The sequence below is a fragment of the Rhinatrema bivittatum genome, chromosome 5 (assembly GCF_901001135.1).
Source record: "Rhinatrema bivittatum chromosome 5, aRhiBiv1.1, whole genome shotgun sequence".
Classification (NCBI taxonomy): Eukaryota; Metazoa; Chordata; class Amphibia; order Gymnophiona; family Rhinatrematidae; genus Rhinatrema; species Rhinatrema bivittatum.
The window spans coordinates 362757818-362783565 of NC_042619.1; the positions used below are offsets into that span (position 1 = coordinate 362757818).

Genomic DNA, 25748 nt, shown 5'->3' on the forward strand with positions numbered 1-25748 from the left:
CTACCCAATCTCAGATGTAAAACAACCTTTAGTTACCCTCAGTGCTGTGCACTCAGCCGCAGTCTCGCCAAATGTGAACAAAAAATTAATGCTAACAGCAAAAGCATGCTTTCCAGAACGCACGTTCTGCTCCTTCTCCGCGGTGGCACAAGTAAAGAAAAGGCCTGGGCTTTCAGTAAAAGAGGCGGGCCTAACGTGTGTTTGCGGGGGCAAGAGGCGGACTCTTAGCGCACGGGTAAAGGCCACAGCTTGCCTGTGACGGGGGTGGGACTGCAGAGTTCGTTCGCTGAAAAGGCAGGTTAGGGGGCGTGGCCTGCCATCCCTGGCAGAAACCCCTCCGGCAGCTGGAAGCTGATTGGCGGGGCCAGAAGCGGCTTTACCCGGCGGCGGGGCGGCCAGACTTTTCCTCGGCCAGACTTTTCCTCGCTGTATTGTATATAATAGGCACCGGGCGTGGGGAGTCGGTTTTCAGTATGGAGCTTGTGCGGAAGGGGGAGAAACCCAACCCCATGCAGACCGCCAACTTCTGTTCCAAGTTATTCTTCTGGTGAGTAGTGCTCTGCTCTCGGCTGGAAGATTCAGTTACCCTCCTCCACCTGCTGAAACCGTGACATGCGGCTGCTGCTGGCCTGTGCCCATGCCCTTCCACGAGGAGGAGACGATTGTTTATTTATTTATTTAGAGTTTTTGGAGTTGGAGCATGAGCTGAGCACCCAGAAATGCACCAGGGCGCTGTTTCCCGTAGGCTCCCTGCGTTATAGCCTCTTTCCTTGTATTCCATTGTAATGCTATGTTGTCTTTTATCTTCTTACGTTTAGCAGTTTGCCTTTAATAAGTTTGACGTCTTAATCGTCAAAGATGTTCCATGGTATAGGCGATGTTTACGCCATGTACGTTCCAAGACTACCTTGTTCGTGTATTTTGCTGTTTGGAAGTGAGAGAATAAGTTGACTTATTCTAATCTGGTGGGTATTTTTGCCAGCTGTTTGTTACACAGCCGATTCTGTCCACAGATCATGAACTTCTGATAGTGTGTAAGTGCGATTTTCGACTTTATTATTTTGAATATGTTTTTCCTACATGCTGTTGCATGTACATTTTAAAGAAATCAGCGAAAAAGGAACATTTGTTTCCGCTCAGCGTAGCTAATAGTTTACTGTGTTTTAGGAAGGAAGGGTAAGGCGAAACAGAGTTTAGTGCCAAGTGGTTAGGCGTTTCATACTTACCGGGAAAAATACTTTAACTTATACCGTAAATCTTGTAGTGAGTTTGGATGTCAAGAAGATATTCAGTTTCAGGATACAGCCGTCCTCCATTCCCCAAACACATTGGAACTGCTTAATGTATCATACTTCATAAGATGTCTTTATGTAGTTTGCTGTTGTAATAGCAAGTCACGTGCAGAATCCATAGACAAAACCTTGTAAAATTATCTGTTAAGTGATTTGATTTTTCTGTGCATATGCCAACATACAAAAGATGACTCAATTAAAGCAAACAAATACCCTTTGGGTAGAGAATGCTGGGTGGTCACCTGGGGGCATCTCTGGTATTGCCAGGTATGCTGATGGGGCATCAGATTTTTCCTAAGGTGCTATTTGCCTTAAAGCCAGCCTTGAACAGTACAGTGGTTCCCAAACCTGTCCTGGAGAACCCCCAGAGGTCCAGGAAGCCCAACATCCTGAGCAGTAGCTTTTCTAAATCGAGCTGGCTAATGATGGTTTATGCAGGTTTTCCTTCAGAAACTTGACTAAATCCCTTTTAAACCTAGCTATGCTAAATGTATTGATTGTGTTGTCCTATAATTAATTCCATGGCTTATGTGTTGAATGAAAAAATATTTTGCCAGTTTGTTTTACATCTCCAGGCTGCAAATGTGCTCCCCCCACCCCGCCCTACCTCTAAGTACCTGAGCTCAGAGACGCCGCCTTCCTTGTCTCATTGGCTCATGCTCAGGTTTGAACTGGCCCCTAATCCCATTGTCCGCCCCTCTCCGCACCTAGGTTGTGCCCCCCTCCCCCCTCCCTCTTGCCTGCCGCACGTCTGCCCAGTTATACGGCCCATGCCTCGAGAGGCAGGGCCTCCTTAACTCTGGCACGCCGTAGCTCACGGACGACCGCCCCTCCCACCCTTGACCACGCGACAACAGAGTAGGTAAACCAAGATAACTTTTATTAAGTGGAAGAAATGGCCACAGCCAAAATTTAACATTATAACCTTATTACTTTATATTGCAGCAGCTTAAACAATTGGCATTAGCTAAATGCCACGCCCTCACCGGTACCTTCCTTGTTCTTCCCACCCCAATGCTTTTTTGGAGACAGCAGTCCTCCATCCTTCCACTCCATGAAGGTGGTATACCATTGGCACCCCGCTCCGTGAATGCCAACCCCGCCTTCCGCTCCGTGAAGGGGAACACCCGCCACTGGCATCCCGCTCCGTGAATGCTAATCCCGCCTTCCGCTCCGTGAAGGGGAACACCCGCCACTGGCATCCCGCTCCGTGAACGCCTCCGTGGCTACTGCCGCTCCGTGCAGTATTCTGCCGCCTCCTCCCACCCCTGGCCTTGCGGGCCGCGATTATTGCTTATGCCAGGCCTTCATTGGGCCACCCCCAGACCGGCCATTATCTCGGTCTCCGCCATGCTTAGTTATATCCATGCCCCCGCTTTCCCCCTATGCAAAGTCCTTGGTGCAGTGCTCCTCCCCTTCCCCCAACACCAAAAACTTCCCCTCTATGCAGCGATACATCCCCTTATGCTCCGGTGAGGGCACCCGCCAAAGTAGGAAACAGTAAAACCTTATTTGTTTTCTACCCCCACTAATTAACTAAAGCTGCTGTGGCAGTTTGCAGGGCGAGGATGAAGATATCTACCCCAGCGTCTGATAAGTGAACCCCATCCGGCCTATACATGCCTGAACATGAGAGCGAAATATCATCATGCTTGATGACATATCCCCCTATAGCTCTCAACCACGTCCCCACTTCTTTATTTAATTTGCGCCTGCTTTTTTCGATGGATTTGTGCGACCTCGCGTCCCTCCATACCAATCGGGGGATAATGTGGGACCATACCAATACCACGGCTGGCCATATAGCCTTAATTGCAGTCAAGTCCTTCTTGATCGTGTTATTAAGTCAATGTTTTTGACTGCGACCAAATCGTTACCGCCCAAATGACAGATGATAATATCAGGCTGTGGTAGTTGCCTGGCGTATTGGAGGATGCAAGGCATTAGTTGGACCCACCTCATCCCTCGTTTGCCGAGCCAGAATAAGCTGGCCTTGCTACGCGGTATGCCCATCTGCTCGCTGGAGGTCTTTTTCTTGGTTCTAATGTGCGCCCAATAAATGTACGAGTGCCCCATGATCCATATCACTTTCGCGCTCCCCGCTGACGAGTCTATGATGGACAAAATAAAACGGTTATGTGTAACAGGACGGTAAATATATGCTTTATATGTTTCCCAGTGAAACTGTTCATTGGGCTGTCTGGTTATTGGGTCGTATGTATGTTTTGAATTTACCGGATTTCCACCGCCCTAGCGCCTTAATTTGATCTTCGCTTAAACCGCTGCTGCTGGCGAAGGATGCTGCGCCTATTCGGAATGAATGTGTGTGATAAGCTCCCGCGTCTTCCCCTATCTTTTCCAAGCCTTTGCGTAGTATACTGATAAACTGGTAACGCGATAGCGCGTTGCCATCTTTGTGTTTTAGAAAGGGCCCTCCCCCCAGCAGGCGTACTTTGAGGTATTCTGTTGTAGCCCTTACGGGGCATATCTCCCCCGTATGAGCCGGGTATAATGTAATCCAGCGACCTACTGCCCGTTGATCAGTTTTTGCTCGCCTGATAAAGAACTGTACTGTACTGTCTCCTTAACCAGCCTTATGTTTTCGCTGTTTCTAAATGCACCAAAGAACATTAGTGAAAAAGCCACGGTCCATAGCTTTACCTCATAATTGTCCCAAACTAGGCTGGGGAGCTCCTTTACCAGTGCTTGTAGCAGCATTGGTGTGATAGGCTTTCTGGCGTCCCTTCTAACTGGTTCTTGTCTCCGCCAACCCTCTAATATCTTTTTTATGAGAAAGGAGTTGCTAATTGTGCCTATACCCCATAGTTTGGAGACGAAAACAATAGCAGCTACATGTTGCCCTGCCTGTGCTCTTGATACCCCCGAGTTCTTGAGGTAGAGCAAGAACTCTGTTACATTTCTCTCTGTCATTACATTTCTCTCTGTCATTGTCCCCTGAACTTGCGTGTTATTTGATTGGCAAAATTTTTGGAACAAGCTCCAGCCGCGTGCATATGCTCTCCCCGTACTCTCTGCCAGAGCCGATCTCAATATGGAGGCGATTCCGGGCACCCTAATTCCCAAATCCGAGGAGGGACGCGATAAGGTTGATGCTCTGCTTCCGGGGCCAGGAATCTGAAACGAGACCACTGACAACGAGACAATGCATCAGCGATGCCGTTAGCTTCCCCCGGAACGTACTTAGCCTTAAAGACCAGGTTAATGCGCAGGCAGAGCAGTACTAAATCCCGCAATAGCCTAATGACCCTAGGGAGTGAGCGGTGAGAGAATTTATCGCCTGTACAACCGCCATGTTGTCTGACCAAAAAACCACTCTTCTGTTGTGGAAACATGCTTTCCACATGTGTATTGCTGCAACAATGAGGAACAATTCGAGAAAAGTGATGTCTCTGAATAAACCCATGGCTTCCCACTGTACTGGCCATCGTTCCGCGCACCATTTCCCAGCCAGATAGGCCCCAAATCCAGCGCTCCCCGCTGCGTCAGTGTAGAGCTGCAGCTCCCTATTGGTCATGATTGGGTCCCTCCAAACTGTCCACCCATTATATTCCCCTAGGAATGTCTTCCATACTATGAGGTCCTCCCTGAGCTCCTTGGTGATTCTAATGAAATGATGGCTCCTGCGAATACCTGCTGTGGCTTGGGACAATCTTCTAATGAAGGGGCGACCCATGGGCATGATCTTGCAAGCGAAATTGAGGTGACCAATGAGTGACTGCATTTGTTTTAGCGTGATTTTGCGTGATTGTTCGGTAGTAGATATGTTGGCGCGTAACGCTTCTAGTTTTGCGGGCGGTAGGCGTGTGACCATTTGCAGAGTATCAATTTAGATACCGAGAAATGACAATTTTTGTGACGGTCCTTCTGATTTGTGCTTAGCTAGCGGAATACCTAATTCGTCAGCTTTCCGGGTGAATGCTTCGAGGGCTTGCGCACAGGCCTGTGTGTCCCTATGGCCGGTAAACAGAAAATCATCCAAATAGTGTATGATTTTCCCTTTCCCGATGTCCTGCTCTACAGCCCATTGCACAAATGTGCTAAACCTCTCAAAGTAGGCGCAAGATATAGAGCAGCCCATCGGGAGGCATTTATCGAAGTAATATTTACCTCGGAATTGAAACCCCAACAGATGGAAGCAGCTTGGATGTATTGGAAGCAAGCGGAAGGCTGATTCAATGTCGGCTTTTGCCAACCATGCCCCTTGCCCCCAATGCCTCACCATGTCTAATGCCTGGTCGAATGAGGCATAGGCGACCGAGCATGCTTCGGGGTCCAAGTAATCATTCACTGACCCACCCACTGGGAAGGATAAATGGTGAATCATTCGGAATTCCCCTGGCTCTTTTTTGGGAACCACCCCAAGAGGGGAAATCCTAAAATGAGGTAGAGGTTTGTCATTGAATGGGCCTTCCACCCTACCCATGTCGCTTTCTTTTTTGATCTTTAGTGCAATGACCTCTTCATTATTCCTCGCAGATAACAGATTCTTAGCCTCTGTGGCGGTTTCTGGCCCCATGAAAGGTATGTGAAAACCTTGGGAAAACCCTTCATATAGCCATCTGGCCTCCTTGGGCTGATAACCCTTTAAACAGACCTGCAAGCTATGTATCTTAATGGGGGTAGGTGCTCTAATGAATTTATTGTTGCTCTGTGTGGGGGATTGTTCCTCCCCTTGAGCATTTTGTTTGAGGGTGGCCTGCACCGCATCCCATGCAGGCGTGTCTGAATTTGCAGGCAGCAGCGAATCTGCAAAAACCAGAGTTGAACAGCCTACAGATGGGAGTCCCCCCGCCCCTAAATCTAGTGGCTTGCCCCCACCTTTGCCCTTGACGAAAGGGCTGACCTTGCCGAAATGGAAATCTTCCCGTAAAAGTATGTTGGTGAGGAGTTAACCATGTATTCGGCTGGTATGCATTGCCAGCGAAGCCAGGGACAACCTCCTGCACCGGTCGGTACGGTGTGATTTTTGAGAGCCAGAGGTCAATATCCTTGAGATCCCATTCTAAACCTGGGTTCACAGCCATATTCCTTCTGAACTGCTCATCATACTCCAACCAAGCCGTACCGCCATACGTGCGATAAGCACCACAAATGACATAAGAACATAAGAACATAAGAAAATGCCATACTGGGTCAGACCAAGGGTCCATCAAGCCCAGCATCCTGTTTCCAACAGTGGCCAATCCAGGCCATAAGAACCTGGCAAGAACCCAAAAACTAAGTCTATTCCATGTAACCATTGCTAATGGCAGTGGCTATTCTCTAAGTGAACTTAATAGCAGGTAATGGACTTCTCCTCCAAGAACTTATCCAATCCTTTTTTAAACACAGCTATACTAACTGCACGAACCACATTCTCTGGCAACAAATTCCAGAGTTTAATTGTGCGTTGAGTAAAAAAGAACTTTCTCCGATTAGTTTTAAATGTGCCCCATGCTAACTTCATGGAGTGTCCCCTAGTCCTTCTACTATCCGAAAGAGTAAATAACCGATTCACATCTACCCGTTCTAGACCTCTCATGATTTTAAACACCTCTATCATATCCCCCCTCAGTCGTCTCTTCTCCAAGCTGAAAAGTCCTAACCTCTTTAGTCTTTCCTCATAGGGGAGTTGTTCCATTCCCCTTATCATTTTGGTAGCCCTTCTCTGTACCTTCTCCATCGCAATTATATCTTTTTTGAGATGCGGCGACCAGAATTGTACACAGTATTCAAGGTGCGGTCTCACCATGGAGCGATACAGAGGCATTATGACATTTTCCGTTTTATTCATTATTCCTTTTCTAATAATTCCCAACATTCTGTTTGCTTTTTTGACTGCCGCAGCACACTGAACCGACGATTTCAATGTGTTATCCACTATGACACCTAGATCTCTTTCTTGGGTTGTAGCACCTAATATGGAACCCAACATCGTGTAATTATAGCATGGGTTATTTTTCCCTATATGCATCACCTTGCACTTATCCACATTAAATTTCATCTGCCATTTGGATGCCCAATTTTCCAGTCTCACAAGGTCTTCCTGCAATTTATCACAATCTGCTTGTGATTTAAACTACTCTGCACAATTTTGTGTCATCTGCAAATTTGATTATCTCACTCGTCGTATTTCTTTCCAGATCATTTATAAATATATTGAACAGTAAGGGTCCCAACACAGAACCCTGAGGTACTCCACTGTCCACTCCCTTCCACTGAGAAAATTGCCCATTTAATCCTACTCTCTGTTTCCTGTCTTTTAGCCAGTTTGCAATCCACGAAAGGACATCGCCACCTATCCCATGACTTTTTACTTTTCCTAGAAGCCTCTCATGAGGAACTTTGTCAAACGCCTTCTGAAAATCCAAGTATACTATATCTACCGGTTCACCTTTATCCACATGTTTATTAACTCCTTCAAAAAAGTGAAGCAGATTTGTGAGGCAAGACTTGCCCTGGGTAAAGCCATGCTGACTTTGTTCCATTAAACCATGTCTTTCTATATGTTCTGTGATTTTGATGTTTATAACACTTTCCACTATTTTTCCTGGCACTGAAGTCAGGCTAACCGGTCTGTAGTTTCCCGGATCGCCCCTGGAGCCCTTTTTAAATATTGGGGTTACATTTGCTATCCTCCAGTCTTCAGGTACAATGGATGATTTTAATGATAAGTTACAAATTTTTACTAATAGGTCTGAAATTTCATTTTTTAGTTCCTTCAGAACTCTGGGGTGTATACCATCCGGTCCAGGTGATTTACTACTCTTCAGTTTGTCAATCAGGCCTACCACATCTTCTAGGTTCACCGTGATTTGATTCAGTCCATCTGAATCATTACCCATGAAAACCTTCTCCATTACGGGTACCTCCCCAACATCCTCTTCAGTAAACACCGAAGCAAAGAAATCATTTAATCTTTCCGCGATGGCCTTATCTTCTCTAAGTGCCCCTTTAACCCCTCGATCATCTAACGGTCCAACTGACTCCCTCACAGGCTTTCTGCTTCGGATATATTTAAAAAAGTTTTTACTGTGAGTTTTTGCCTCTACAGCCAACTTCTTTTCAAATTCTCTCTTAGCCTGTCTTATCAATGTCTTACATTTAACTTGCCAATGTTTATGCTTTATCCTATTTTCTTCTGTTGGATCCTTCTTCCAATTTTGAATGAAGATCTTTTGGCTAAAATAGCTTCTTTCACCTCCCCTTTTAACCATGCCGGTAATCGTTTTGCCTTCTTTCCACCTTTCTTAATGTGTGGAATACATCTGGACTGTGCTTCTAGAATGGTATTTTTTAACAATGACCACGCCTCTTGGACATTTTTTACTTTTGTAGCTGCTCCTTTCAGTTTTTTTTCTAACAATTTTTCTCATTTTATCAAAGTTTCCCTTTTGAAAGTTTAGCACGAGAGCCTTGGATTTGCACACTGTTCCTTTTCCAGTCATTAAATCAAATTTGATCATATTATGATCACTATTGCCAAGTGGCCCCACCACCGTTACCTCTCTCACCAAGTCCTGTGCTCCACTGAGAATTAGATCTAAAATTGCTCCCTCTCTCGTCGGTTCCTGAACCAATTGCTCCATAAAGCTATCATTTATTCCATCCAGGAACGTTATCTCTCTAGCGTGACCCGATGATACATTTACCCAGTCTATATTGGGGTAATTGAAGTCTCCCATTATTACTGCACTACCAATTTGGTTAGCTTCCCTAATTTCTCTTAGCATTTCACTGTCCATCTCACCATCTTGACAAGGTGGACGGTAGTATACCCCTATCACTGTAGTCTTCCCTGATACACAAGGGATTTCTACCCATAAAGATTCAATTTTGTATTTAGTCTCATGCAGGATGTTTATCCTGTTGGACTCTATGCCATCCCGGACATAAAGCGCCACACCTCCTCCCGACTGCTCCTCTCTGTCATTGCGATATAATTTGTACCCCGGTATAGCACTGTCCCATTGGTTATCCTCTTTCCACCATGTCTCTGAGATGCCAATTAAGTCTATGTCATCATTTACTGCTATACATTCTAGTTCTCCCATCTTACTTCTTAGACTTCTGGCATTAGCATACAAACATTTCAAAGTTTGTTTTTTGATTGTATTTTTATTCTGCTTTTTAATTGATAGGGATAAGTTAGAATTTTTTAGCTCAGGTGAGTTTTTAGTTACAGGCACTTGGACTACTTTTCTAATTATTGGAACCTCACTGTCGGGATGCCCTAATTCTAATGCCAGGATCTAATTTCTGCCAGGATCCTTTCTCAGTCTCTGTCCTCCTCCACTGCAGGGGCTCGTGCGGTCGGCACAGCTCAGTCGGGGCAAGAGCCCGCTCACCCCTCCCTTCTGTGAGCCAGCAGTGAACAGTGAACCGGGAAATTAAGAGAAAAAAAGAGACAAGAGGGCTCAGAAACCTGCAAAATAAAGAGAAGCAGCAGGACCACGTGGTGAGTGATACTGCTCCCACCCCCAGCCCAGCACTGTTTTCAGGCGTTTAAATTACAGACGCTTCCCTGGGCGTCCCTCTTTCTGCCAGGATCCTCTCTCAGTCTCTGTCCTCCTCCACTGCAGGGGCTCGTGCGGTCGGCACAGCTCAGTCGGGGCAAGAGCCCGCTCACCCCTCCCTTCTGTGAGCCAGCAGTGAACAGTGAACCGGGAAATTAAGAGAAAAAAAGAGACAAGAGGGCTCAGAAACCTGCAAAATAAAGAGAAGCAGCAGGACCACGTGGTGAGTAATACTGCTCCCACCCCCAACCCAGCCGTCTAGCCCAGCACTGTTTTCAGGCCCTTAAATTGCAGACACTCCCTGGGGCGTCGCGCACCAGGCGTCGCGCACCCGAAGGAGTGCAACCTAAGGGGCTTGCCCCTTAGTGCGCTCCTTGGAGCGTCCCAGAGCAAGAGCCATTACCCACCCTTATCCATCCATCCAGCGATCACACATCCACCCATCCAGTCTCCAGCGGCACTCATCCAGTCCCCAGAGGCACTCATCCAGCAGCACTCATCCAGTCTCCTGCAGCACTCATCCAGTCTCCAGAGGCACTCATCCAGTCCCCAGAGGCACTCATCCAGCAGCACTCATCCAGTCTCCTGCAGCACTCATCCAGTCTCCAGAGGCACTCATCCAGTCCCCAGAGGCACTCATCCAGCAGCACTCATCCAGTCTCCTGCAGCACTCATCCAGTCCCCAGAGGCACTCATCCAGTCCCCAGAGGCACTCATCCAGTCTCCTGCAGCACTCATCCAGTCTCCTGCAGCACTCATCCAGTCTCCTGCAGCACTCATCCAGTCCCCAGAGGCACTCATCCAGCAGCACTCATCCAGTCTCCTGCAGCACTCATCCAGCAGCACTCATCCAGTCTCCTGCAGCACTCATCCAGTCCCCAGAGGCACTCATCCAGCAGCACTCATCCAGTCCCCAGAGGCACTCATCCAGTCTCCTGCGGCACTCATCCAGTCTCCTGCGGCACTCATCCAGCAGCACGCATCCAGTCTCCTGCGGCACGCATCCAGTCTCCTGCGGCACATTTATTTATTTATTTATTTTTAATTTTTATATACCGAGGTTCTTATAGAGACTATAAATCACTCCGGTTTACATATAACGATAAACTGCCCAACAGAGATAAGGGGGCTTTACATAGAACAGTGGTACATATGGAACATTATAACTGGATGACAATTTAACATAATGATAATAAATAATATAGAATAGTTTTACTTGTAATTAATAAAATTATGTAATATAAACTGTATAATTTAAATATTTAACTTGGATATAGTGACATATTAACCATGCCAAATATAAATAATAAGATAAAATGAATTTTGAACTTAGAAATTGTAGTCCAGTTGCAGAGGAAAATATAAATAAGATTAATTTTTAGAACTCAAAGATTGTTGTCCAGTTGCAGAGACCTGAAGGTAGGACTTGGTATGGTGACCATAATTAGGGGATACTTCTTATTTGGAAGACTTTCCGTCTTGGTAGGATTGTGAGTCCATCCAAGCTCCGGTAGCACTCATCCAGTACCGATCCAACCTGAACAATAATGTTCTACCGACCACGCACCTACAAATCACTCATCCCAATCATGATTTCCCCCACTACACAGTTACTAGGCCTCACCCTATTCACCATAATCCTATTCAACGCCCAATCTCTCACCAACAAAACTCTTATACTCAACGACATACTGCAGGACACAACCCCAGACGTTTGCGCCATAACAGAAACATGGCTCAAATCCACGGACATCACACTCATTAACCAATTACCAACGCAGACTTACGATTTCTTCTCCATCCCAAGACAAAAAAAAAAAAGAGGAGGGGGTATCTTCCTAGCTGCAAAAAAATCCTTAAGGTTCTCACACCACCCCATCAGTACAGTAACTAAACTAGAACTAGGATTGTTCAAATCAGAACAACTCCAAATCCTGCTAGTCTACGCCCCGCCAGGCTTACTAGAGTCAGACTCCTCTCCTATCATCGAAACCATAACTCTGCATCTCAATCTTGACTCCCCTGCTATAATCCTGGGTGACTTCAATTTACATGTTGACAAAGTTCCCCTCTCTACAAACTGTGAAGCCCTCCTCACCGCACTGTCAGCGATGGGATTCAGACAACAAATCAATAAACCCACCCACAAAGCAGGCCACACGCTCGATCTACTCTTTACAAACACTGGTATTTCTCTTACAAAACAACCAAATTGCAAAAAAGTCCCATGGTCAGATCATTCTCTAATCTCCACCAGTTTTTCCTTACCTCGATCAGACTCCAAACTCAACTCAAGACCCTCTTTCCTATACAGAAAACCTTGCAACTCGGAACATCTAAGTAAAGCTCTAACCTCGGATCTACCACTCATTGAAGTATCTACCCCTAACGCTGCCCTCCAATCCTGGTCCAAAATAACAAAATCTATAGCAAACACTCTCTGCCCACTGACAACCAAAACAAGGTCTGCTAATACATCCAAACGTCAACCCTGGTATAATGATGAACTACGAAAACTCAAACAATTACTTCGGCAAAAAGAAAGAAAATGGCGCAAAGCCCCTTCACCAGCCTCACTCTCTGATTACAAACGATCACTCCATCTTTACAAAAGTACCACGTTGAAAATCAAAAGAGACTACTATGCCCGAAAGGTTCATCATCTCAGCTTTGACTCAAAAGCTCTATTCGCCTTCGTTTCCAGCCTCACTAAACCTATCACTCCAGATATACCACCCGAACAAGCCCAGACTAAAGCAGACGAATTGGCTCTTCATTTTAACAAAAAAATATCGGATCTCCTTAATCAGCTGATTCCAAACACTACGTCTCCAGATAACACATATCTTCCCCAAAATAAAGACATCCAGCTTAATGCCTTTGAACCCATCACAATCACAGAGATACAAAATGTATTAAAAAGAATGAAACCGTCATCACACCCATTTGATCAAATCCCTACCAAAATGCTTCTTCTTATCCCGGACACAATAGCAAAAACCCTAGCAGATATTATAAACTGCTCCTTATCACATGGCATCTACCCAGATGACCTAAAAACTGCCTCAATCAAGCCACTGCTAAAAAAACCAAATCTAAATGCATGTGATCCCAACAACTTCCGCCCTATTTCCAACCTACCATTTATAGCTAAAATCATGGAAAAACTGGTAAACACCCAACTATCTAGAGGACCACAGTATTCTGTCCCCAAACCAATATGGTTTTCGCAAAGCCGCAAGCACCGAAACGCTACTAATTTCACTCATGGACTACCTACTCTCTGGTATTGATAAAGGCCAAGCATATTTTCTAATCCTCCTTGACTTCTCGGCGGCCTTTGACACCGTCAACCACGCCCTTCTTCTAAAACAGCTGGCAAACATTGGTTTAACAGGTGCCACACTAAACTGGTTCAAAACATTTCTAGAAAACAGAGGATACAGAGTCAAAATTCATAATAAAGAATCCCAATACCACCCTTCTAATAGAGGAGTGCCGCAAGGATCATCACTTTCACCCACCCTTTTCAATGTCTACCTGCTACCACTCTGCCAACTACTAACAAAATTAAGCCTGAAACATTTCCTTTTTGCAGACGACGTACAGATCGTAATCCCTATAAAAGAATCAATCTCAAAAACAATGGAATACTGGGACAGTTGCCTATTAGAAATTAAACTTCTCCTCAACAGTCTAAACCTTGTACTCAATGCTTCGAAAACAGAATTCCTGCTCATATCACCGGAAAACAATAACACACTTCCTAAACCACCCACACTCCTTCAAACAACCCACGTAAGAGACTTAGGAGCCATCCTAGACAATCGTCTCAACCTCAAAACATTCATTAACCAAACCACCAAAGATTGCTTCTACAAATTACATATCCTGAAAAGAATAAAACCGCTGTTTTCACACTCAGGACTTCAGAACAATCTTGCAAGCAATAATCTTTTCCAAACTAGATTATTGCAACTCATTACTATTAGGCCTCCCAGCTTCTTACACCAAACCTTTACAAATGGTTCAGAACTCTGCAGCCAGAGTCCTTACAAATTCCAGGAAAATTGACCACATTTCACCTATTCTCAAAAACCTCCATTGGCTTCCGATCCACTATAGAATCATGTACAAAACCATTAACATCATATACAAAACTATCAACCAACACACGCAACTTGACCTACAAATACCACTTAAAAAATTCACCTCCGCCAGGCCTATCAGGGAACACTACAAAGAGTCACTCCAAATTCCAAAGGCCAAAACCTACCAACATAAATCCTTGAGTCTCAGAGCCTTCTCATCAGCAGGTCCAGCTCTCTGGAACTCGATCCCACCTGATTTGAGACAAGAGCCATGCTCTTTAACATTTAGGAAAAGACTAAAAACTTGGCTTTTCAAAAAAGCATTTCCAAGCCTTGAATAAAACCTCCTCTCACTAGCACTAACTCGTATGCAATAATGGAATGTAAACACGAATCAACCAACCTCAAACCCTCTCTCACTAATTCCTGCTGAATATTTATCATACTATTACCATTCACAACTGTCATATTTATTCATTTGATTACCTATGTACCGTTTCATAGTCTTATTTTTTCACTTGCTATTCTAATGTATCAATAGGCTGAAATGTAAATATTGTGCTGTTCAATTTCTCCCCTTCCATCCCAAGTTTATTTTCCTTGTTTTTTGTAACTTTCCCTCTCCCTTTTTCTGATTCACTGTATTTAAAGTTCAAGGATCTTATTGAAAATATTGTTTTTTACGTTACGTTATGCTTTACACTCCTTGTTATTTGTAAACCGGGTTGATGTGATGCCTATCATGAAACTCGGTATAACAAAAACAATAAATAAATAAATAAATAATGCATCATTAGTATCCTTTAAAGATACATCTCTCCGAACCATGCGCTGCTGAGCGACTGTCGGCTTTCCCCTTTGTTCTAGTTTAAAAGCTGCTCTATCTCCTTTTTAAAGGTTTGCGCCAGCAGTCTGGTTCCACCCTGGTTAAGGTGGAGCCCATCCCTTCGGAAGAGACTCCCCCTTCCCCAAAAGGTTCCCCAGTTCCTAACAAAACTGAATCCCTCTGGTAAGCAATTAAGGAGCAACATTTTTCAGGAAATTTTTGACCTATGATGGATGACAGAATTCTGAATCCTGCTGACCAATTAGCTAGCGTCTTAGCGATGAAGGGTTTCTCCCTAGCTGAGAGTTTGCACGCTTCGTGGCATTTGGGATCGGAACCCTCCCCTTCTTTCCTGAGCAGCTCGAATATATCTACATATTCGCTGCGCCATATTTTCTCTTTTAACACCTCTGACACATGCGCGGTTAGTGAGCCCACTGTACATGTGTATTGTGCAGCGTTATTGCCATTCGTGGCTGAGCTACCAGTGGTATTGTGCCCATTGGTCCCCAGCTGACCCACCGTTGTTCCAACCGCTGTAGCTGGGGTTGGTGTCACAAGTAAAATATCCCCCATGGGTCGTCCTGACTGCCCTGTTTCCTGTGTTGGGCTAGTGTTAGCATTACCCTGCCCATGCCAGTTATCGAAAATAGCTTTCATAGCAGCGAAAATGTCAGTAGGAGCACTTTGTGGCCCCAGCCACACTTCGCTGCCATTCCTTGGTGGTGGGTAACTGGGCTGTGTTGGGGGTACCTGCACATAGCAGCCCAAATGGCTGATGCTACGCGGTTGTCGTGTGCTTGCGGATTTCCTCTTCTTATTCCTCTGTGTCTTGGTCTTACGTTTTTCGACTTCTGGCGTTGCCGCGAAGTTTTCCTGCAATTTGCTTGGCTTCCGACGTGCTCGCTTGGCTGGAGCCTGAGCCTGGTCCGGCATAAGTGCGGACGGGGCAGAAGCCATAGCAAACTGAGTGGTAGCCATGCTGTGTAGACATATTAAATGGTTAGATCCCACACAGTTTTTTGGGGGGGGCATATGAATAGGTAGCCAAACGTGGGTGTGCGCACACCTGCTAAGGGGGGTGGGGTGCAAGGAGCCGGGGGGGGGGGGGGGGGCGGGGGGGGGCGCACGTTTGGGCCCGGCAAGTTTGGGGGGGGCTGGACGGGAATAGGATGGGGGTTGGGGCAGCTGAGGAAGGTGGGGGGGCCTGGGGAGTAAAAGAAAAGTAATAGTAAAAGAAAATCCTGAAAGTCCATGTGCTGACCTCCCAAAATGGCCGCTGCCATGTGCTGACCTCCCAAAATGGCCGCTGCCATGTGCTGACCTCCCAAAATGGCCGCTGCCATGTGCTGACCTCTGCTGGCAAGCCCTTCCAATAAGAACCACAATACCATGCTAAGATGTAAGCCGACCTTTCATTAATATTTTAATTTACTTTGTATAGAGCTGCATAGCGCAGCCTAAATCATATCTATCAAGCTGAGGGTCCTGTACCCCTTATAATTCAGTATAAACGTGCACATGGGACAGCTGTCCCTTTAAATGGTAACCGAATACTAAATATCACCTTTAGGATTAATATAAAAAACATCCTGTTAACCTGGCTGAGCACTCAAATGCCGTACCGCTGTCCCATAGACATATCATCAGAATTCCCAACTACGGGATGCTGGCTACTTTTTAATTGTCAGATTACTTAGGTATAACAAAGCACATCCACAGGTTGTTGAGGTAGCATGGTAGACATGAAGCCTGCCCACTTCCTAGCAATTTAGAGAGCGAGGGGTAAAGCAATACATAGAAAACATCGATTTTAAAGTAAAGCAAGCCTACAAGATCAGTGTTCTAACCACTGAGCTACCAAGCCTGCTACTGCCAGCCATGTGCTCTAACCACCTATGCATTCACCATGTGTAGACCCCTTCAATGGCGTTTCTTAAGAGGCTACAAGTGAAAGATAACCAGCCCTGCACTCGCTGCCCTTTCAATAAATACAGCAACATGCAGAGCAAGCATTGTGCTGAAAGCCAGCCATGAGTTCATAATATATATATATATATATAATAACAGGTAAAGTGTGGCCATGTGCCCATGGCGTTTCACTAAATATATATTAGTTAAAATATATATAACCAGCCATGTGCTAAGGCATTTCCTTAAATAAAATAACATTCCAGGCAGAAGCAGCCATGCATTCAAAGCCTTTTCATTAAATAAAGTACTGGTAATGCAGAGCCAGTTCAATGCAAAAGGGGGGAGGGGGTGAGCATACCTTCCAGACCTTAGCAGCACAAAATTACCATTAATATTCTCAACATTTTGCCTATAAGCCACAAAATCTTTGTACTTTACCCAATGATGTAATCAAAGAAATCGTTCCTGCTCCTATAGCTGATCTGCTCCTCTTACAGCACAGCCGTGCTGGAGGCAAAGTGAAAGTAAAAGCAAAACTGTTGTAGCACAGCCGTGCTGAGATCAGCCTGTTGCTCTCACTTCCAGGCTGCAAATGTGCTCCCCCCACCCCGCCCTACCTCTAAGTACCTGAGCTCAGAGACGCCGCCTTCCTTGTCTCATTGGCTCATGCTCAGGTTTGAACTGGCCCCTAATCCCATTGTCCGCCCCTCTCCGCACCTAGGCTGTGCCCCCCTCCCTCTTGCCTGCCGCACGTCTGCCCAGTTATACGGCCCATGCCTCGAGAGGCAGGGCCTCCTTTAGTTACCCTCAGTGCTGTGCACTCAGCCGCAGTCTCGCCAAATGTGAACAAAAAATTAATGCTAACAGCAAAAGCATGCTTTCCAGAACGCACGTTCTGCTCCTTCTCCGCGGTGGCACAAGTAAAGAAAAGGCCTGGGCTTTCAGTAAAAGAGGCGGGCCTAACGTGTGTTTGCGGGGGCAAGAGGCGGACTCTTAGCGCACGGGTAAAGGCCGCAGCTTGCCTGTGACGGGGGTGGGACTGCAGAGTTCGTTCGCTGAAAAGGCAGGTTAGGGGGCGTGGCCTGTCATCCCTGGCAGAAACCCCTCCGGCAGCTGGAAGCTGATTGGCGGGGCCGGAAGCGGCTTTACCCGGCGGCGGGGCGGCCAGACTTTTCCTCGGCCAGACTTTTCCTCGCTGTATTGTATATAATAGGCACCGGGCGTGGGGAGTCGGTTTTCAGTATGGAGCTTGTGCAGAAGGGGGAGAAACCCAACCCCATGCAGACCGCCAACTTCTGTTCCAAGTTATTCTTCTGGTGAGTAGTGCTCTGCTCTCGGCTGGAAGATTCAGTTACCCTCCTCCACCTGCTGAAACCGTGACATGCGGCTGCTGCTGGCCTGTGCCCATGCCCTTCCACGAGGAGGAGACGATTGTTTATTTATTTATTTATTTAGAGTTTTTGGAGATGGAGCATGAGCTGAGCACCCAGAAATGCACCAGGGCGCTGTTTCCCGTAGGCTCCCTGCGTTATAGCCTCTTTCCTTGTATTCCATTGTAATGCTATGTTGTCTTTTATCTTCTTACGTTTAGCAGTTTGCCTTTAATAAGTTTGACGTCTTAATCGTCAAAGATGTTCCATGGTATAGGCGATGTTTACGCCATGTACGTTCCAAGACTACCTTGTTCGTGTATTTTGCTGTTTGAAAGTGAGAGAATAAGTTGACTTATTCTAATCTGGTGGGTATTTTTGCCAGCTGTTTGTTACACAGCCGATTCTGTCCACAGATCATGAACTTCTGATAGTGTGTAAGTGCGATTTTCGACTTTATTATTTTGAATATGTTTTTCCTACATGCTGTTGCATGTACATTTTAAAGAAATCAGCGAAAAAGGAACATTTGTTTCCGCTCAGCGTAGCTAATAGTTTACTGTGTTTTAGGAAGGAAGGGTAAGGCGAAACAGAGTTTAGTGCCAAGTGGTTAGGCGTTTCATACTTACCGGGAAAAATACTTTAACTTATACCGTAAATCTTGTAGTGAGTTTGGATGTCAAGAAGATATTCAGTTTCAGGATACAGCCGTCCTCCATTCCCCAAACACATTGGAACTGCTTAATGTATCATACTTCATAAGATGTCTTTATGTAGTTTGCTGTTGTAATAGCAAGTCACGTGCAGAATCCATAGACAAAACCTTGTAAAATTATCTGTTAAGTGATTTGATTTTTCTGTGCATATGCCAACATACAAAAGATGACTCAATTAAAGCAAACAAATACCCTTTGGGTAGAGAATGCTGGGTGGTCACCTGGGGGCATCTCTGGTATTGCCAGGTATGCTGATGGGGCATCAGATTTTTCCTAAGGTGCTATTTGCCTTAAAGCCAGCCTTGAACAGTACAGTGGTTCCCAAACCTGTCCTGGAGAACCCCCAGAGGTCCAGGAAGCCCAACATCCTGAGCAGTAGCTTTTCCAAATCGAGCTGGCTAATGATGGTTTATGCAGGTTTTCCTTCAGAAACTTGACTAAATCCCTTTTAAACCTAGCTATGCTAAATGTATTGATTGTGTTGTCCTATAATTAATTCCATGGCTTATGTGTTGAATGAAAAAATATTTTGCCAGTTTGTTTTACATCTGCCTCCTGTTAGTTTCATGAAGTATCATCTAGTCTTATTTACCATTTCAAGTAGTTCTAACTGGTCTCTTATTTACTTGTTGCACCCCACTCATGATTTTAGAAACCTCTCGCTTGTTCCCTTTTCAGTTGCCTCTTCTCAAAGTGAAAGAGTCCTCATCTTTGTAAGGCAGCCATTTCACCCCCTTTTTCATTTTTATTGCCCTTCTCTGCACCTTTCTAGTTCAGTTTTCACTTGTTTGAGAAGTGTTGACCAGAACTGCCCACAACACTCAAAATGCAGTTGCTGCAAGAATTGATATTGAGACATTATGCTGTTTTCTGTTTTGTTCTATTTATTTCTTAATCATTCCTAACATTCTATTTGCTTTTTTGACAGCTGCCGCACACTGAGCTGAGGATGAGAATGCATTATCCACAGTGACTCAGCATCCTTTCCTTGGATGGTGACTCCTAACATTTGAATGTCTTTCCCTATGTCCATCTCTTGTCCACATTAAATTTCATCAGCCATTTAGATTTCCAGTCTTGCAAGGTCCTCTTGCAGTTTTTTTTTATACTCCGCTAGTGTTTTAACAAATTTGAATAATTTTATATTTGCAAATTTGATTGCTTCCCTTGTTGCTCCGTCTTCCAGATTGTTTTGAATATGTTAAACAGCATTTGTCCCAATAGAGATCCTTGGGGCATGCCACTATTTACCTTTCGCCATTGGGCAAGCAGACTGTTTAATCCAACTTGCTCTTTCCTGTTTAAACCGTTACTAAGCCCCATCAGAACTTCACCTTCTACACCATGGCTTTTTAATTTACTGAGGTCTCTCTCATGTGGGAATTTGTCAAATGGTTTTTGAAACTCCAGATATGTTATATTGACCAACTGAACATTATCCCCATGTTTAACACCTTAAAAAATATCCAGTAGACTGATAAGGCAAGACTTGCTTTTGCTATGTTCATGTTGGCTCCCCTCCAGTATGTCATACCTATCTGTATAGCCCATAACTTCGTTTTTAAGAATGACTTCTGTCATGTTGTCAGGCACAGGGGTCCTACTCACCTGTCTGTGTAGTTTTCTGGATCACCCCGGAGCTGCTCTTAAAATTTTCTTCACGTTGGCCACACTCTTTGGATACTGTGGCTGTTTTTAATGATAGAGGCCTCCAGTTTCATATGAGTTCTTTTAGAACTCTGAATGAGTGCCGTTTGGTCTTGCCGACTTATTTTTTGCTCTTTAGTTTGTTTGCTGTCTTACATGGATCTTCACAGTGATCTGCTTCAGTTCCTTTAAATCGCCACCATCAAAGAATGTATCTGATCTGGGTGACTGCCCAACATCTTCGTCAAAGACCACAGCAAAGAAAAGCAAGTTTGCTTACCATAAACGGTGTTTCGTAGATAGGATGAATTAGCCATGCTGTCATGGGAACTGTCAATCAGGGCCTGGGAGGCGGAGCTTCCTAAGAAGGAAACAGAGCTTTGCTCTGTGCGGCTGCGTGTGAGTTCCTGCGCAGGAAACGGTAATCTCCTCAGTCTTTGATTAAGCAGTATAGGTACAGCAGTAGAATGTGTCGACTATCCAGGGAGGTGGGTGGGTCAGCATGGCTAATTCATCCTGCTATCTATGGAAACACCATTTACGGTAAGCAAACTTGCTTTTTCCTGTCGATAGGGCTGAATTAGCCATGCTGTCATGGGAGACCAAAGCTCCTGATCACGCCTCTATGTATCTGGGACAGTTGTTTGCGTGATCCAATATATCGTGGAGAGTCGACTACGGGATCGCTCCGATATGGAATGCAGAATTGCACTGCCCAGTTTTGCATCATTAGATGATTGTTCATCTAGGCAGTAGTGCGATGTAAATGTATGAAGAGATGACCAGATGGCTGCTTTGCAAATGTCACTTGGTTGTACGGTTTTCAGATGAGCTAACGATGTTGCTACTGCTCGTACCTGATAGGCTGTTGGCGCTGAAGGAAGAGATAAATCATGTTTATTGTAACAGAATTGAATGCACTATTATCCAGCTCGAGATGGTTCTTTTTGCCACCGGAGTTCCGTCTTCTCGGGATGGAAGGAGACAAATAATTGCGATACTCTTGATGGGGAATGCGTTCTCTGCTTATAGTAAGCCAGAGCACACTTGCAGTCCAAGGTATGTAAAGAACATTCTCTATTGTTGTGAGGTTTAGGGAAAAACGTTGGTAGTTCAATTGACTGATTCAAGTGAAATTGAGACCACTTTTGGAAGGAAAGATGGGTGAGTACTCATTACTACTTTATGATAGAATTGAAGATATGAGCTATAGTGGACTAAGGCCTGAAGTTCACTGACTCGACGTGCAGAAGTCACTGCTACTAGAAATATACCTTTCATGTGAGGTATTTTATATGAGCAGAGTCAAGCGGTTCAAAGGGAAAAAGCATTAGTTGTTCCAGGATAAGGTTTAGATTCCATGGTATTGGGAGGCTTAGTAATCGGTGGTCTGAGGCAGAGTAAGCCTCTTAGGAATCGGGAGATCAATGGGTGAAGCGAAATTGAATGTCCATGGTGTGGCCTATGATAGGCGGCAATAACACTGAGATGGACCCTAACTGATGCCGTTGCCAATCCTGCCTGATATAAACTGTGAAGGTAGTCCAGAAGGGCTTCTGGTGAACAGTTGAATGGTTCTATGCCCTTTGATGTGCACCAAGATGAATATTTTTTCCACTTGAACCCATAAGCCTGTGTAGTGGAAGGCTTTCTTGAGTTCAACATAACTTCTTGCACTTGTAACGAAATGCCCTGTACCATCAGGAGGATCTGCTCAGCCTCCATGCTGTCAAGTGGAGGGATGCGTGCATCAGGTGTTGAAGAGTTCCCTCTTCCTGCGATAAGAGATCTGGTAATCGAATTGGTTCTGCTCTGGAGAGGTCCAGTAGATAGGTGTACTAACGGCTGCCGGGGCTATTAATATCAGTTGTGTTGCATGCTGGATATATTTTTGAATCGTACTGGTGATTCAAAAGGAGGGAATGCGTACATCAATTCCTCTGTCCAAGGGAGTAGGAATGCATCTTGTGCTACCCTGTGTTTAGTGGGCCAAACTGAGCAGAACCGAGGAACCTTCGCATTGAATTCTGTGGCAAAGAGATCTATTGATGGGATTCCCCATTGAGCAAAGATATCAAGAGTCACTTGGTGATTGAGTGTCCATTCGTGAGGATAGAATACTCTGAGCCTGTCTGCTCGTGTATTTACAACTCCCGGTAGGTAAGTTGCCTGTAGATGAATGGAGATGCACATGGTTGAAGATGATCAGCGGCTCCCTGCAAAGGGTCCATGGACCTGACCCTCCTTGCTTGTTTATGTAGAACATTGCTACCTGGTTGTCTGTGTATACCATTACTCGAAGTCCCTTTAGCTGTGGAAGAAAGGCTTGTATAGCATTGCGAATCACTCTGAGTTCCAACAGATTGATTTGTAAGTTCTGTTCTTAGTGGGACCATAGTCCCTGTGTCTCTAGGTGATCTAAGTGCGCACCCCATCCCTTTCAAGAGGCATCCGTGGTTAGTACGATGTTGTGCGGGGGAGTGCTGAATAAGGTACCCTAGGTGAGCGTAGTCTTGCTTAGCCACCAAGTTATGTCTGTTGCCATTGCTGTGGTGAGTCACCTTACAAGTTAAGGGTTGAGAGTGCTGTTTCCACTGACGTTTCAACCCCCATTGCAGATGTCGCATGTGTAGTCGCGTATTTGGGACTGTGAAGATGTCCGCTTCCATGTTTCCCAGTACTGTCAGTATCTGGCATGTGGAGGGTCTCTGCGTTAATCCTAGAGCACACAGCAGTCGCTTTATTTCCAATTGTCTGTCTTCTGGCACAAAAGCTCGGTTGTGAGTGGTATCCAGTCGTGCTCCTATGAACTGTAGGATTTGAGTTGGGGTTAAGGTCGATTTGCTGTTGGTGTTGCAGAAGGATGGACGGGCTCGATGTGAATACTCTGGGGGCTGCCGAGATGCTGAACGGAAGAACCACATAATGATAATGGTTGTCCTTGAACTGAAAGGACAGGTAATGCCATGAAGATGGGTGTATCGGGATGTGGGTATATGCATCCTTCAGGTCTATGGAACACATCCAATCGCTGGTTTGCAGAAGAGGCAATATAGTCTTTAAGGATACCATCTTGAACTTTTCCTTTATCAAATATTTGTTCAAGTCTCTGAGGTCTAGGATTGGGCAAAGACCTCCTGATTTCTTGGGAATGATGAATTATGCTGAATAAAAACCCTTGTTGTGGGCTGATAAAGGAATGGATCGGATGGCTCCCTGTTGTAGCGATCTATTTCTGTCGCTAACTGTGACTGGCTCTTGCAAGTTGTTGTTACCAGATGTGGGAGCGGGGGTAGTTGCGCAAATGGTAGCTGGTACCCATGTTCTACTATCTCTAGCACCCAACTGTCTGAAGTTATGGCAGCCCATGCTTTTATCCTTGATGTAATTCTGCCTGGCGGTGTTAAAGATTGTGGTGGTAGCCTCTGAATCCTTAAAGTTTGCAACTGTTTGGCTGGGACAGATGGTGGTTGTCGTATGCTGCGTTGAGATCTAGCGCGACCTCTTCCCCTTTGCGGTTGCGGATGCTGCTGCCTAGGCTGCTGTTGGTAGGGTGTAGGCCTGTAGGATGAGTAGGACCTGTGGGGATGTCTAGTGAAAGACTGTCTACGTCCTGATGGAAAATATCTCCTCTGCGCCAGAAAGGATGACGGGGTCACTAAAGACTGGACAGAAACCGCTTGCTCTTTGAGATTCGCTACCGTCTCTTGGAACTTATCACCAAAAAGGTTTCCCCCTTTACACGGGAGGTTAACTAGTTTGCTATGTACGTCCTCCCTAATTGCGCTGCACGTAGCCACGCTGTTCGAGCTGCAATCACTGTCGCGGACGACCTTGAGGAGGTCTCAAATGCCTCATAAACCATCCGAAGTAAGTGACCGATGCCCTCTTCGATGTCGAAGGGGCTGTTGTGTGGATTGCGTGAATATGTCCAAGGTGAACAGCAAGCCCTTAACTGCCTGAGCACACTCATACAGATATTGGAGTATGTAAAATTGATGTTGACTGATTCTTGCGGACAGCATGGAGGATTGAAAAGTTTTACATACAAATTCATCAAGACAGTGATTCTCTCTACCTGGTGGGGCCGACGCATGCAACTTTGATTTTTTTAGCTCATTGCATGGCTGACTTGACCACTATGGAAATGTGAGGAAGCTGTGGTTGTGTGTAATAAAGGTCTGCTGCATGCGGAACTTTAAATCTGCTTTGCATGATACTGGCGCCGTGGTGAGTGGTGTCTTCCACGTCTTCTCTAAGACTGCGTCAAGAACTGTGTGTGATGGTAGGGATGTCGGCTCTGCCAGCAAATCAAAGATTTTGAGTAGGCCTAGGGTTTCTGATCTAGGATCCGGTACTTTTTGTACATTTAATTGGAGGAGGCGGAGGAGAAGCTTTACTTTAAAAGAGAATTTCCCCGAACTGCGGGGTAAGAAGCAACTTGCCCGGTGGAACATTGGAGGACTTCCGGGTGTGACATCAGCAGGGAGGTGCCGGCGAGGTCTTCAAAATCAGACCCCCTTGCGGCGCGCAGCCAACGCCGGTGCGCTGCCTAAGGGGCACGCGGCTTTGCCTGAAATGCTGCAGATTTTGTGAAGAAAAAGATCTTCTACACCCAGTAAGTGATTTCCTTTTTTTAAAAAACGTTTTGGTAAATGCTTCTCTGAAACCTCCATCGGCTGGATCTAAATATTAAGATACTGGACAGAGTTGAATACTTAATATTTCCTTTTTTGTCTTTTTTGGCATTGAGAAATGACTCACACTAAAAGGAAGGGGAAACTTAGGGAGGTAATGGTTACTTCCTCCCCTGTAACCCCTTCCCAGCTTAAAATAGAAAGTTTTTCAACTCAGCCCCAGAAACCACTGCCGTTGAAGGAGGCACTGTGACATCCACAAATGAGCATAATGTGGTATCACCTGCCTCAGGTATATGTCTGGGAGCTCCGAATACTCCTTCACTCCCGCTTGATGAAAATCTATCTACATCAACTTTATTTGAAAAGACACTACAAGAAGGAGGAGGTGTAGAACCTTGTTTACAGGATGAAGGAGAAGGGTCTGACACACACAATGTGGTGAAGAGTGTCAGAACCTCCGACTCAGACGTCATAATTCCCCATAAATTTGAAAAACCAAAGAAAATAACGCTTGATAATGTATGGTCTGCTATTGTGACTTTAGAAAAATCAATAACTATTCTTACAAATGTGGTGTCAGATGTGAATAAAAGAATTTTGAATATAGAACAGCAGAATGAGACACAAAAGACACGAATTCAAGACTTGGATCAGAGGACAAAGCAACTAGAAAAAATACAAACTGGACTTATACAAGGAGAATTAATACAGGAGAAAAAAATGGAGAAAATCGAAA

The 25748-nt window shown here is 45.3% G+C and overlaps 2 protein-coding genes across 5 annotated transcripts in view; one reads left to right on the top strand and one right to left on the bottom strand.

Annotated features, from left to right (window-relative positions):
- CLDN10 (claudin 10) overlaps positions 1–17222 on the bottom strand; it is a 259036-nt gene extending 241814 nt beyond the window's left edge. For 2 of the 4 annotated variants that reach the window (XM_029604733.1, XM_029604730.1), the window contains exon 1: positions 37–144. The gene's annotated coding sequence lies outside the window, so the exon portion shown is untranslated. Of the gene's footprint in view, positions 1–36; positions 145–17077 lie in introns of those variants that run through there. The other 2 variants (XM_029604734.1, XM_029604728.1) reach the window with 2 other exon arrangements.
- A 553-nt stretch (positions 17223–17775) lies between these two features.
- The window catches only part of ABCC4 (ATP binding cassette subfamily C member 4), a 1099276-nt gene continuing 1091303 nt past the window's right edge, over positions 17776–25748 (top strand). The window contains exon 1 of the mRNA XM_029604735.1: positions 17776–17955. Coding sequence (XP_029460595.1) covers positions 17882–17955 — 74 coding nt within the window. The 5' untranslated portion in view covers positions 17776–17881. The remainder of the gene's footprint in view (positions 17956–25748) is intronic.